The 15561-nt window shown below is 38.3% G+C and overlaps 1 protein-coding gene across 1 annotated transcript; it reads right to left on the reverse strand.

Annotated features, from left to right (window-relative positions):
* Positions 1-4137: 4137 nt before the first annotated feature.
* Positions 4138-10516, reverse strand: LOC133753703 (RNA polymerase II elongation factor ELL2-like). The gene is made up of 2 exons (XM_062184389.1): positions 10302-10516; positions 4138-6052 (listed from the first exon to the last, which is right to left on the reverse strand). The coding sequence occupies exons 1-2, from the start codon at positions 10514-10516 to the stop codon at positions 4138-4140; spliced, it is 2130 nt and encodes a 709-aa protein (XP_062040373.1).
* Between the last annotated feature and the right edge of the window lie 5045 nt (positions 10517-15561).

Below are 15561 nucleotides of genomic sequence, written 5' to 3' on the forward strand. Positions count from 1 at the left end.
TGGGAAAATTAGAATATAGGTCAGTAGAAAATATATAGATTGAAATATGGGGAGAAAGAAGGATAGAAAATAATGATCTTAAGATTCATAAGGAAATTAATGATAAAGAATGTAGAAGAAGCAATATTTGAAAAATATTAGTAGATATTTTTCCAAGTCTAATGGGGTTTGAAAAATCATTTTGAGAGTAGGCATTTGGTATAGTTGTCATGACACCACTTCGGACTCCCATGTCATATTTTAGAGTGTCCAATTTCTGCTTCCCGTTTCCTGCTGATGAACACTGAGAGTCAGCACGTGATGCCACAAATAGTAGAGTGTGCACCACTCACATAAGAGATTAGGACTGAGTTCCTGGTTCCCGGCTTTGGCCAGTAGTCCAGCCCTAGTCATTGCAGGCATTTGGGAAGTGAAGAGTAAAACAGCAAGACTCAAGATCTCTGTCTGTCTTTCAAACTCACTACCTGTATTTTTCTTTCTCTCACTTTCTTTCTCATAAAATAATTTTTTTAAAAAATTAAATTACTCTCAACCCAAAGCAGAGTAAAGAACAAAAATTACACTAAACAAATATTAATAACTTTCCAGAAAACAAAAGACAAAGACAAAATCTTACTACAGCTAGAGAAACAAAGCATGTTATTATCAAAGGAAGAACAATTATATTGATGGCTAGTTATTCAACTAAAATAAAGAACCCAAAACAAAGTGTAAATATATTTTATATAACACCAGCAGAAAATAACTATCAACATAGAATTCTAAATCTATTTAATATGCCCTTCAAAAGTCAATTAAAATTGTATGCACAAAAAAGCTAAGAAATTCATTACCAGCAGAAAGATATAAGAAAATAAAGAAAATATAGGGAGCTTTTTAAGAAGGAAAATTACTTCAGTGAGAAATGAGAAAACAAAAGAAGGCCTAAAAGGCAATGAGGGGCTGGCTCCGGGGCTCACTTGGCTAATCCTCTGCCTGCGGCGCTGGCACACCAGGTTCTAGTCCCGGTCAGGGTGCTGGATTCTGTCCCAGTTGTTCCTCTTCCAGTCCAGCTCTCTGCTGTGGCCCGGGAGGGCAGTGGAGGATGGCCCAAGTGCTTGGGCCCCTGCACCCCCATGAGAGACCAGGAGGAACCACCTGGCTCCTGGCTTCAGATCGGCACAGTGCGCCGGCCGTAGCACCATTTGGGGGATGAACCAATGGAAAAAGGAAGACCTTTCTCTCTGTCTCTCACTCTCTCTCACTGTCTAGCTCTGCCTGTCAAAAAAAAAAAAAAAAGACAATGAGGCTAGATGAAAATTGGCCATACAAAAATAATAAAAATGTTTTGTGGGATTTGAAAGAGAGAAAATTTAAAAATATGAAAATTAGAGCACAGGAAATGGGTAAAAAAGTACAAAAATATATATCAACATTGTAATAGCAAAAACTTAAAGCAACTCAAATTCTAAAAACTAAAGAATGGGTAGCTAAATTAATTATCTTAGATCACATTAAAATCAGAAAATGAATGAGTATAGCTATATACTTCAGCATAAATAAACTATAACAGTACAAGTTTGGCTGAAACAAACAAGATTCCAATAACCACATAAAGTATGACAGCATTTTCTTTTTTCAGATTTGTGTTTTATTTATTGGAAAAGCAAAGTGACAGAGAGGGACAGACAGAAAAAGAGATCTTTCATCAGTTGGTTCACTCCCTAAGATGCCTGCTAGGGATGAGTCAGTCTGAAGCCAGAAGCCAGGAGCTTCTTTCCGGTCTCCCATGTGGGGACGGGGCCCAAGCATTGGCACCAGCTTCTGCTGTTTTTCCGGGGGCAATAATAGGGAGCTCGATCAGAAGTAGAGCACATGGGACTCAAACCAGCACTTCGTTATGGAATGCTGGCATCACAAGCAGTGGCTTAACCTACTGTAACACAAGGCTGGCCTCAATAGCATTTTCATAAAATTTAAAACACTGAGCAACATACTGTTTAAGGATGATTTTCTTAGATCACATAATCTTACGTAGTTTTCATTTTATTAAGAGTATCAAAATTTTTTCCAAGAGAAATAAAATGCTTACATTATGATCCTGCTTTTAATTCATGGAAAATGGAGTTAAAATATGTTTATTTCAGTTCTAAAATATTTTGAAACCCATGCAAAATTTTTCATAGTTCATGTTTTCCATGAACATTTTGAAGTGGCCCTCACATAACTGTTAAGATCAAAAAGTAAGAGAAAGATTAAAAATAAATCTGGGAAGCATTTTCCACTCTAGAAGAAGCAAGGGATAGGTAGATGCGAAAAGCTCAAAGGCCATTTCAATGATATTGGAAATGTCCCAGTTTCAAAGCTGGTTGGTGAATTCCTAAGTTCACATTTTCTTATTACATTTCCTAATTGTTACTTATATTCTTAGCCATTTACTGATTTTCTTTTAGATAGTGGAGATAAATATTTATTAAGACAACACAATTAGAAAACATTCAAAAATGCAGATTTTTAGGCCTAATGCTTCACATTTTGTTTTTCTAAATCAAAAACAAACAAACAAAAAAAAAAAACAGAAACATCTTGTGTGTCAGTTTCACTGCAAATATAGTGTTTTGTCAAACCTGTTTTATTTTTAAAGATGTACTTATTTGTATGAAAGGCAGAGTTATAGAGAGATGCAGAGACACAGAGAAAATCTTGATCCGCTGGTTCACTCCCCAGATGACTGCAACAGCCAGGGCTGGGTCAAGCCAAAGCCAGGAGCCAGGAGCTTCATCTGGGTCTCCCACATGGGTGGTAGGGGCCCAAGCACCTGGGCTATCTTCCACTACTTTCCCAGGCCATTATTACAGAGCTAGATCAGAAGGGAAGCAGCCAGGACACAAACCAGTACTCATTTGGGATGCCAGTGTCTCAGGTGGCAGCTTTACCAGCTTTACCCACCATGTCACAATGCGGGCCACTCAAGCTTTGTTTCATTTTTAGTATTTTTTTTTACAGTTAATTTATTTGAAAGGCAGAAATACAGAAACAGAAGGGGGGAGAGAGAGAGAGAAAGAGAGAGAGAGAGAGAGAGAGAGAGAGAGAGAGAGAGAGAGGGAATCTTCCTTCTGCTGGTTCACTCCCCAAATGGCCACAATGGCAGGGGCTGGGCCAGGGTGAAGCCAGGAACCAGGAGCTTCTTCTGTGTCTCCCATATGGTTGTAGGGCCCCACGTACTTGGTCTATCTTCCACTGTTTTCAAAAGTCATTATCAGGGAGTTGGATCAGAAGTGGAGCAGAGCCAGGACTCGAACTAGCACCCATAGGGTGTGGCAGCATTATAAACGGAGGCTTAACCTTCTACACCACAGTGCCCTCAATGTTTGTTTTAAATCATTGTCAAACAAATTGTTACAAATTATAAACTGCAATAGTTTATGATCTGTGACTACTTTAAAATTTATTTTATATGAGTAAAATTGACATCTTTCCCTTTTATTATTCTTTGGTCTATATTCAGCTGAACTATGGTATTTTTACTTTCTCTTTGTTGAGCTCTTTATTCATTGAAACATTAAGCAATTGACTATAATGTAAAGTAAAAATGTGTTTTCTCAAAAATGAAAAAAGAAAAAAATGGCAGTATTATGAAAAGACAACACAAGTGAGTCAACATTACTTTGTAATTGTTACATATGTGATGACATAACTTTTGTAATCCCAACATAAAAAACAAGCAACACTTTCAAATACAGTATTTTGTGAAAAATTCTAAATGTCATACTATAAGGATGTTTGCAATTAGAATGACTAAAAAGAGGTTATATTTATACATAAACCTTTCCTCTTACTCATTATAGGTTTTAATTTTTCATGTATGCACAGTTTTGATTCATAGAAACTGTTTCCTCAATAGTTTTAAATGAGAGTGAAAGCAAGTACTGGAGGTTAATGGACCAGTTAAAACAGATTTGACAGTGCAGAAAAGCAAGATAAAATGAAATGAAAATCACATAATAAAAAGTAAAAGTTGAAAATGGGAGAAAAATTAACATTAAAGGAATGTTGAAAATTTCAACTAACAAGTTCCAACCCTTTTGAATCTTAGAGAAAGTTACTCGGAATTTTAAATAAATAAGCTTCAGTCCAAGTGCTAGTTCAAGCACCATTCTAGTGCTCTCGATTTATTTTCTGCTGGTCAAAATCATTTACTAACTTCTTAATGTGAACTAGCTTGTTATACAGATAGAGGCATCTTTGCTTTTCTGCCTGATAGCAGGGGTTCCTCTGTCTCAATTTTCTATATTCTAGTGCAATTTCCTTATTAGTATCCTGATATTCTTTTGAGTCTGGAGGAAAGCACTTTCTTTTCGAATCTAGGTCAAGAAATATGCTAGATAAAGTCAGCATCTTGGCATGCAAAGCCTGATATTCATCGTATTCAGCTCTAAATTCCTGCTCATAATAATAACGTTGCTCGTAGGAAGCTATAGTGAAATACTTAGTCAGGTAATCTGGAATCTCCGATGTTTCAAAAGTCTTCTCAGAGGCAGTACAATCGTCTTCAACTCTAAGGCTGGAGTTCAGACTTGCCTCTTCACCTCGTCTTGTAGAGTCAGTCTGGTGCTTTCGTGTCATGTCAGTATGATGCTTTGGTCTCTTTGCTTTGTGTTTTGCAGATTTATGTTTGGACTTATACAATTTCGAATGCTTTTTCTCCACGAAGTTTGGATACTGTGTTTGAGTTGAAACAGAAGATACCATTTCTGAGGAAGTATGCTCCTTTGGCTGGCTCTCAAAGATGCTGCTGCTTCGACAGAGACTGTCAACATAGGAATCTTGAGTCTCAGGTTGTCCTTCAGTGCTACAAGAATCATTGTTCGAATTAACAAGCTGAGTGGTATTTGAGATGTTAAAGTGGGCTGCAGACAATGGTGGAGAGACAGGTTTGTCAGTAGCTGCAGCGAGGGGCAGGAGGCTCATAGAAGAGTTTCCACTGGTTTTATTCAAATGGGTATTTGATGTAGACCGTGTCATAGTCGTTAGGTGAGATATTCTAACTTTCTTTTTCACTAAAGTACTAACACTAACTGAATTGAAAAGCTGTTTGTCAGAAAATGATGCATCATCTGTAGTAGAAAGTGTAGAAGGTTCTGAGTTAGAACTGCCAATAGCATTCTTTGATGGGTCCGCTTTTAGGGAAAGCACCAACTCCAATGACTGCCTGTCTATGTCATTGTAACCAGGCCAGTCTTTTTGGATCTCTTTAAAAACATCATCATTTAAGGTGTACGAAAGATTTGAGGTATTCAAATGGGCTACCTCTTGTAGAATGTTTTCAAGAGAGTCCCTGTCATTTATTTGGCTGCTGTCTTTCTGCAGACGGATGAGCAGTTCAGACTTCTTGTAGTCTCTCAGTGCCAGTAAGTGAATTACCCTGTCTCTAAATGGACGTGTGTGCACACTATGGGAAACACGTGACTTTCGAACTGTGTATGCAGGGTTAATGGGAGTTGTCCTTTTCCTTTGAGGCACTGGATCTGGAACGGCTTGAGGTGCTCTCCGAATTGGCACTCTTCTCTGTATATGTGGTCTTATAAATTTTTTCCATTTGTTGCAAGTCTCTTCTTTTGGCTGTGATATTATTTCTTCAGGCATCTGATGGGAGTCGATTGGAATATTCATCATCATTCCATCTTCTGTCGATTTTAGGCAAGCAAGCTGTGATGGATTACAGCTTGAGACAGTTGGTTTGGTATTGTCAAATATTGCTTGGTGATTGTCTTTTCTCACATTTGACAATTGATAGTTCGAGTTGCATACAGCAGGAGGTAACTTGTTGGAGGGGACTTTGAGAAATCCTTGGAGTGCTTGGATTTGAACAGGAATTTGAGGAGGTATTGCATTCCTACTGTTCTGGTTAGAGTAAACTGTCTGGATAACTGGACTGTTAAGTCTCATGGGTATTCCACTGACATAATGTTGAATTGGTTGTGTGATGTTTGCTGCCTTAAATATGAACTGTCCTTCATGGTATACCAATTCCCCTACTACTCTGCCTCCAAGGGACTCCACACATTTATATCTGTAAAGATCAAAGTTTAAAGTAAGTTTAGAAAACAATGACCCTCCTTGGCAAGAATTATCTTTATTACTATTGACTATAAAACTGCAACCCTAACATATTTTGTCTTAAAGGAGAGAAATATCTGATTGAGACAGACTTAGGTAAAGTTGGTTATAAAGATCTAATTACTTTCTGTTTACATTTTGTTTCTCTTCTGGAGGAATTATTAACCCAGAATGGAAAATGCTAAACTATTCTCTGAGATTATCTCTTTCTAAGCAATCCAACATTAAATAAAGGTACTTTGTGGGGAGATCAATAGGAGCCACAAGCTTTTGGAAACTGGAGTAGAAGGCTCCCGCATTCCATGATTAGTATCAAAAAAGTCTTCCTTACCTTCACTCTGACTTGTAAGTGAATTCTTGAGTCCCTGAGGTTGGAGCCTGGGCTATCTACAGGGGCTCTCCTTCAATAACTATACATTTCTTGAATTAATAATAGATAAAAATTTAAGAAAGTTCTCTTTCTCAATTACCTAATCACTCAAAAAATGGAAGTGATTTTTATCTCCTTAGCTTGCCATTTAAGTCTACTGGTCTGTTCCTTAGCACTACTCCACCAGATATACCTCAGAAAATCACAGCTTTATCCAGATGCTTAAGTGTAACATTGCCTATGCTGAAAGAAATCTTGAAGCTAGGTGCGTTTGAAGCAGACATTTAGTCACAAAATGTGTGCAGATTACTGGATATCAGCTCCAATCAGTTTAACTTCCAAAATAACAAGGCATAATTCTCCCTCCCTACCTGCCTTCATATTCCCAGTCTGTTCTCAGTTGTCCTTCCCTTAATAGTCATACAACTAGGAAAACTCTGTCATTCTTACTATTTCCTCAAACATACTTTACATAAATTTCCCTTGAAAGCCTTTAGTCAGCCATCAAGTTTTTTTTTTTTAACTTTTATTTAATGAATATAAATTTGCAGTGTACAGCTTATGGATTACAATGGCTTCCCCCTCCCATAACTTCCCTCCCACCCGCAACCCTCCACTCTCCCACTCCCTCTCCCCACCCATTTGCATCAGGATTCATTTTCAATTCTCTTTATATACAGAAGATCAATTTAGTATAAAGATTTCAACAGTTTGCACCCACATAGAAACACAAAGTGAAACATACTGTTTGAGTACTAGTTATAGCATTAAATCAAAATGTACAGCACATTAAGGACAGAGATCCCACATGAGGAGCAAGTGCACAGTGGCTCCTGTTGTTGACCCAACAAATTGACACTCTAGTTTATGGCGCCAGTAACCATCCTAGGCTGTCGTCATGAGTTGCCAAGGCTATGGAAGCCTTCCAAGTTCCCCGACTCTGATCATATTTAGACAAGGTCATAAAAGACAGAGTGAGGATAGTAACCAATGATCCTAAGAGTGGCATTAACCAGGTCTGAACAATTATACAGCATTAAGTGGGGAAGAGGACCATCAGTACACACAGGTTGGGAGTAGAGCCATTGGTGGTAGAGTAGAGGTTATGATTACAAAGGAATGAGGCCCAAGTGTGCTAGACAGGGTCTAGAACAAAGGACAGAGGCATTATTAGAGGAGCTAAGAAAGGTGCTGTCTAAGCTACAAGTAATTTTTCTGATTGAGAGGCAAATAGAACCTGATAGAAGGGGCTTGATAATAATCTGGTGGGCTTTAGGCCTTGTAAGTTAAGAGGCCCAGACCTATCTATCTCTTCACATGGGGTATATCCTAAGGGAGGTGTGAACCTCCTAGGGGAAGGCACTCTGTTGACTTTCATTACTTGGCTGGCCTGGGAGGAGAGCTGGCCAGGTAAAGGCAGGTGGCATCTCTAACAAGAAATTTACAGTTCTGCCTGCAATGTTGCTGACCCTACTTGACCATCCCCTCAGCTGCAGTGGTCACTTTGGAAGTTGGGCTGAGTGAAGGGCTTTTCAGTTTAGAGCCAACAAGTTTTACAATAATCCAGTAGTGAGATATTGAGCAGCTATCTTGTGATGGACAATGTTCTCACTGTTTGGCTACATTGCTATGAACAAAACAGAAACAAATAAATATCCTTGCTCTCATGAAGGCTGCATTCTTCTAAGGTTTTTCTCGATAACATCTCTAGTCCTTAATCCTTATCCCATGATCGTTGTCCTAAATTGGTCTGAGACCACGTTAGCCTATGGTATGCATTCTTCTAATAGTTGGATTTCTTATCTACAGTTTTTTTCCTGGTCTAAACCATCTTTCAGATTGCCAAAAATGATCTCAATCAACTTTTTCCCCACTAATTAAAGAATAAAATAAAACTCTTTGTTGGGCTATACAATGCCCTTATTATCCAGTCCTCAATTTAGTTTGAAGTCTTTGCCATGTATCTAAAAGTTACTTTAATCTGTTTCATGTGTTCTAAATAAGCCCCCAAGTTTGTTCCTGCATCAGCCTTTTATTTGTTATTGTTTCACCCCACTGATACTCTCGCTTCTGATCTTTGTCTGCATTGTTCCTTATTTAGACAGCCCTCTGTTCCCATTCTGTCTAAAATAATGCACCACATGCACACCCACTCAAGAACTGTCTTTCCATTATCATGTTTTATTTTTCGTCAGAACATATCTACTATTTGAAATGTTATTATATATAATTATTTGTTTAATAAGAGCCACAGCCATCAGACAATGAACTCAATGAGAGTTTGGATTTTATCACTGCTTTTTTTTTGTTTTGTTTTGTTTTTTACATTTCCATGTCTCCAGTAGCTAAAACAGTACCTGGCATACATAGTAGCTCTCAGGGAGTATTTGTTGAGTAAATGAATATATCAATATTATGTTTTCAATATTATTTGTGATGCTTTTACCCCTAGTACATATCTACTTAATCTTAGAACTTCAATTCAAAATGTCACTTCATATACAAGCTTTATCCTATTCAGAAGTAATACTTCCCTTCATTATAATCACAGAGCATTTTGCATAGCCTGTTAAGAAAAAAATCATATAGTGCACCATAATTACACATGGGTTTGTCTCCTCAACCGGACTATAACTTTAACACCAATGGCATCTACAGTCTATTCAAATTTGTACGGCCCATCTTTTTGTCCCAAGTACCTCACTGTAGAATTACCAGGTACATAGCAGAAGGCACCCTCTAAATGTTTGTCAAAAGAATGAATAATAGTATTTTGGCATTTCTCCTGGCAAAAATATATTACTGCCACATCAAGGAGTTACATTAAGCATGTGACTATCAGAGAGAAGCTTCATTCCTCTTTAAGAATTCTTTCATGCTTCTATTAACTTCACAATATGATTGTATTTAAAAATGAAAAATCGCTGACACATACAGAAAATAAAATCCTTTAAAAAAGCAATGAATTATTAAACTATGTTCAGCAATATTGTCTTCTACATATGTGTACAAATAGTTTGATTTTTTCCTAGATTTTTTCCTAAACACAGAAAGAAATAATCTATCAATAAGTATTTTTATCTTTTCTTAAATCTTTTGGAATGAATAAAACATGTCTATGATAGTCCTATTCTGAGTATAAATAATGCCAACAAAATAAATGTATTGGCAAGAGATTAGAAGGAGGGACATACCATAAAAAATAAAAAATGATATTGATAGATATAAAAGACTTGAAAACAGGAAAAGAAATTTCATGATCTCTTAGAAGGAAACAAAATATTGTAAAGATGTCAAACATTTCCAAATTAACACACACATATAATACAATTTCAATAAAATACTTCACACAGATTTTTTCTTTAAGTCTGTCAAAACCATACTAAAATTCAACTTTAATGAGAACTAAAAGACTTTCACAAAAGAGGCTAACAACAGGGAACCACTCTCACGGATGTTACAACATAAAGCTAGAAAAATAAACAAAGTGAAAGACTAGTATAAGTAGAGATAGAAAATGAATGAATACAGGATGTAAACAGACAAGTAATTTAACAGATGATAAAGAATATAATTTGTAATCAATGCAGAAATGGTAGATAATCACATTAACACCGCTTAAGCCAAGTTGTCAACATTGTAGCAAGAATATTGAACTAGAGGTGCAAAACGGCTGAATAAACAGAAGGCACACGAAGTCAGCCATAAAAAGATATGAGAAAAACAAAAGAAGGACCATGTTTCCAGGGGACTTGCTGACAGAAATTTTCAGTGGATAAGTTACAGAACAGAAACTGTAGGACAGAAAGGAAAGAGAACAGAATGCTTTTACGGTTGGCCAAGTGTGCAGTCCACTGCCTGCTGGAAGACACCATTGAAGTCAAGGTAGGAAAAAGTTGCCACGCTCTCCATAACTGGCAGCTTCATCTGAGGTAGTATTCCACAGTACTCCACTGCCTTTAACTCCAGCCTGGAGAGCTGGCTGGGGTCTGAGCAATTGCTTGGCTCCAAGAAAGAAAGCCACACTGCCCCCTGCCCTTCTGACATTTTGCAGAGCGTTGACTCAGTTGGCTGTACAGACTCACACAGCTGATCTCTGTTCTGCTGCTACCAGAAGTGACCAAAGCCAGAGTCAGAGCAACTTGAATGTTAGAGGGTAGATCCACTGCATTACACATATGTGGGAGTTTTGAGGTATTAGTCCCAGAGTCGTGGTCATTCTATGTGATTCAGAGGAGTTCCCTCCACTTCTTGGAGCTAGTACTAGCAGCAGTCTATAAAAAATCTACACTGCTACCTAAGGAAGTTCCATTCACACTTCCTAGCTCATGACACAGGGAGCCCTAGGCACAAATTCCAGCACCACCCTTGCATGCCTTGTGAAAATTATGGGCAAGTTCATCCAAGTCATGCAGAACCAGGACTCTTGATGTTGATAATATAATTGTTGGGGTAACTTACACCCACATATTTTATCTGGAGTGCACTATCTGTATCACTCTTCATCAGACAAGGCTACCAATACCCCAACAACTGGTTCCCATCATGGGAGATCTGTACCCAGCAACACCAGGACTGTAAGAATTAGTACTACTCATACCCCCTGGAATCTACCCAGTGGGACCTAAGGAAGAACTTGCCTACATTCCAACTCTCTTTCCCCATACCAGCCAGTGCAAAATCCCCTAAATATCTTGTAGTCACCATGTAGGACTTGAGCATGGTTCAGTTCACATCTACCAGTCCTGGGACTAGGGCTGTTGATATTATAAACCCCAGCACATTTTGCCTTCTCCTGACGGAACTGAGGAAGGCCCTGTCCAAAACACACAGTCCTAGAGCCCTAGTGCTTGATGCCACAAGACCCAGAATCATTTAGAATTTCCAGTGGGACAAGGGAACAATCATCTCCTCCTCCCCTAGCACCAAGAAAAAGGCATTGGCTATCACAGTCCCCAGTGTAACTGATATCAAACTCTCTGGGAAATGAACATATACATCCTAGGAGACCCACATTCACCTCAAAGTCACACTTCTACCCCTATGAAGTGCAGCAGAGTATATGACTGTGTCACTTACAGATACAGCTGACAGGGATTATAGTAAAAGTAATCACTCAGAAGTAATTACTCAAAGTAATACTTCTCAGTTCAGCTAGAACCACAGACAATACAACCAGCAAAGTGGTGCCTTGCATTCCATTTAAACCATGCACACTTTTCCAGTAAATTCTACTCCATAAAGAAGTGACTATTACACCATGTACACTATGTGCACATGCATATCAATATATAAACACAGGAAACATGAAGAAGCACAGTAGCATGACACCTCCAAAAGAACACAGTAGTTCTTTAGATTTGGACCCTAAAATGAAGGAAATCTATTAAATGTGAGATAAAGAATTCAAAATAATGATTGCAAAGAAACTCAATGTGATACAAGAGAATGTAGAGAGAGCTTAAAGACATTTGAAATAAATCAGACAAAAGTAAGAGAAATACAGAGCTCCAAGATGGTGGAATAGGGAGGGAGCTCACTGATAGCATGGGAAAAGATAGTTTAATAAAAGTGGAGACACGATAGTCTCAGGGAAGAGTTAGGGAAAAAACTGCAGAGAAAACTCTTCCAGAACTAGTGGGACATGGTGGACCTATGTGGAGGGCACGGGTACCCATGGCTCAGGACCCCAGCTGTGGAGTCTAGGCACCAGCACTGGAAAGGGAGGTGAGGAGAAACCACAGTAAGTCCAAGACATGGGCAGAAAAGTGGCAGGAAGAGCCTAGAGGGAATGAGGCTTGAAGCCCCATGGGGGAAAGTTCACCAGCCTAACTAGAGGAGAGAAAAAATAAATGAAAGGGATGGGTACAGACATGATTCTCTCCACTCACCTTACAAAGGTGGGGAAAACAATAAAGCAGGCGCCATTTTGGATATACGTAACAGCTGCACCAGCTCAGCGCTGTGCCTGCCTTCAGCCAAACAGAAAAACCCGACTCTAGTGGGGAGAAATAACAGGAGGTTAAGACCTAGTGAATGTGTGAGCTTATGAACTGGGACTGTGGAAAAAAAAAAAAACTGAGGGTGTGTGGGAGAACTCACGGTGTGGCTGAGACCTGAGTAGCATCGGTGGGAGACTCCGCAAACTCAGTAACCTTGCTAACCTGGTGGGAGACATTGCAGGGGAATCTGAGCTTGCACTGAGGACTGCACAGATCCTTTGTGTGGTCCTTGGGACAGAGCAGATGAATATATCCACTGGGGCTAGTACTCAGGCTCTGATTGCCATCAAGGAGAAGAGCTCAGCTGAGCTGAATTACTTCCCTTCTGAAGAGAGAGAGAGAAGATTTACCATGCCAAACTTGGGTGAGTCACCTTTGGCACACCCTTAACCCTGAAGAACTGAACAGAGCTCTCTGGCCACACCCACCACAAGCCTCTAGAGATTCACCAAAAGCAGAAAGTACACTTAATCTATAGTCACAGTATAACGAGAAAAGCCACCACAGTGAGGAAAAAAAAAAGAAGAAACCAAATAATATCTCCATAATGCCAAACAACAAACGCAAAAACTGAGGACACAAGAATAAGGAAGACATTATGACCCCCCAAATGAACATGACCCCAACACAAGATTATGAAGATAATGAGATAGAAGAAATGCAAGATACAGATTTCAAAAAAACATGATAAGAACCACTAGAAGTAATCAAAAACATATTCATGAACTACAGAAATCCATACTGGACAGGACAGAAAATCTCTCTCATGAAAATGAAAACTTAAGGAGGAATAAAAATGAAATGAGGAATTTAGTAGGCATGAAATTGAGATACTGAAGAGAAACCAAAATGAAATGAAGAATTCAATAGAAGAAATGACAAACACATTAGAGAGCCTTAAAAACAGAATGGGCGAAGCAGAAGAGAGAATATCAGACTTAGAAGACAGAGAACAGGAAACGAAACAGGCAAACCAAAGAAAAGAAGAGGAAATTAGAAATCTAAAAAATATTGTTAGGAATCTACAGGATACTATTAAAAAACCCAACATTCGGGTTCTAGGAGTTCCTGAAGGCATGGAGAGAGAGAGAAAGGAGTAGAAGGCCTTTTTAATGAGATACTAGCAGAAAACTTCCCAGGTTTGAAGAAGGAAAGAGCCATCCAACTATAGGAAGCACACAGAACCCACAATAAACATGACAAAAAGAGATCCTCACTGCAACACATTGTAATCAAATTCAACACAGTGAAGCATAAAGAAAAGATGCTAAAATGTGCAAGAGAGAAATATCAGATTACACTCAGAGGATGTCCAATCAGACTCACAGCAGACTTCTCCTCAGAAAACCTATAGGATAGGAGGGAATGGTGAGGTACAGTACAAGTACTAAGAAAAAAAACCTGCCAGATCAGAATATTATATACTGCAAAGATCTCATTTGTGAATGTAGGTGAAATAAAGACCTTTCACAGCAAACAGAAATTGAAAGAATTTGTCGCCACTCATCCAGCCCTGCAAAAGATGCTTAAAGATGTGTTACACAAAGAAACACAGAAACACGGCCATCAATATGAAACAAGGTAAAGGAAGAAAACCTCCCAGTAAAAGATCACAGGAAGTTCAAAGCATATATTAGAAATCTCTTTGGGAAAATGGCAGGGAAAAGTCACTACTTATCAACAGTCCCATTGAATGTTAATGGCCTCAACTGTCCAGTTAAAGACACAGATTGGCTGAATGGATTAAAAAACAAAACCCATGTATTTGCTGCTTACAAGAAAGACTTCTTTCCAATAAAGATGCGTGCAGACTGAAAGTAAAAGGTTGGAAAAAGATATTCCATGCCAACAGAAAGCAAATTGAGCTGGTGTAGCCATGTTAATATCAGACAAAATAAACTTTACAACAAAAACTGTTAAGAGAGACAAAGAGGGGCACTATATAATGATTAAGGGATCAATTCAACAGGAAGATGTAACTATTATAAATGTATATGCACTTAATTACAGGGCAGCGGTTTATTTAAAAGACATGTTAAGGGACTTAAAGGGAGGCTTGGACTCCAATACAATAGTATTGGGAGACATCAGCACACCACTTTCAGAAACAGACAGATCAACTGGACAGAAAATCAACAAGGAAACAGCAGACTTAACACTATAGCCCAAATGGATCTAATAGATATCTACAGAACTTTCAATCCTACATTTAAATATTTTACATTCTTCTCAGATGTACATGGAACCTACTCTAAGATTGACTACATACTAAGCCATAAAGCAAGTCTCAGCAAATTCAAAAGAAGTGGAATCATACCATGTAGCTTCTCAGACCACAGGGGAATGAAGCTGTAAATTAGCAACTCAGGAATCCCTAGAGCATATGAAAACACATGGAGACTGAACAACATGCTCCTGAATGAACAATGGGTAATAGAAGAAATTAAGGAAGTAAATGAGGATAAGAACACAACATATCAAAACTTATGGGATACAGCAAAAACAGTGTTAAGAGGAAAGTTAATAGCAATAGGTGCCTACATCAAGAAATTGGAAAGACACTAAATAAAAGAGCTTTCAATACATCTCAAGGCTCTAGAAAAATTGCATCTAACCAGACCCAAACCTAGTAGGAGAAGAGAAATAATTAAAATCAGAGAAGAAATCAACAGAATTGATTCCCAAAAAACATTACAAAAGATCAGCCAAACAAAGAGCTGGCTTTTTGTAATAATAAACAAATTCAAACACCATTTGCCCATGTAACAACAGACACCACAGAAATAAAAAGAATCATCAGAAATTACTACAAGGACTTGTATGCCAGCAAACAGGGAAATCTATCAGAAATGGACAGATTCTTGGACACATACAACCTACCTAAATTGAGCCAGGAAGACATAGAAAACCTAAACAGACCCATAACTGACACAGAAATTGAAACAGTAATAAAGGCCCTCCCAACAAAGAAAAGTGCAGGACCAGATGGATTCACTGCTGAACTCCACCAGACATTTAGAGAAGAACTAACTCCAATTCTTCTCAAACTATTCAGAACAATTGAAAAAGAGGGAATCCTCCCAAATTCTT

This window comes from Lepus europaeus, chromosome X (genome assembly GCF_033115175.1).
Source record: "Lepus europaeus isolate LE1 chromosome X, mLepTim1.pri, whole genome shotgun sequence".
Classification (NCBI taxonomy): domain Eukaryota; kingdom Metazoa; phylum Chordata; class Mammalia; order Lagomorpha; family Leporidae; genus Lepus; species Lepus europaeus.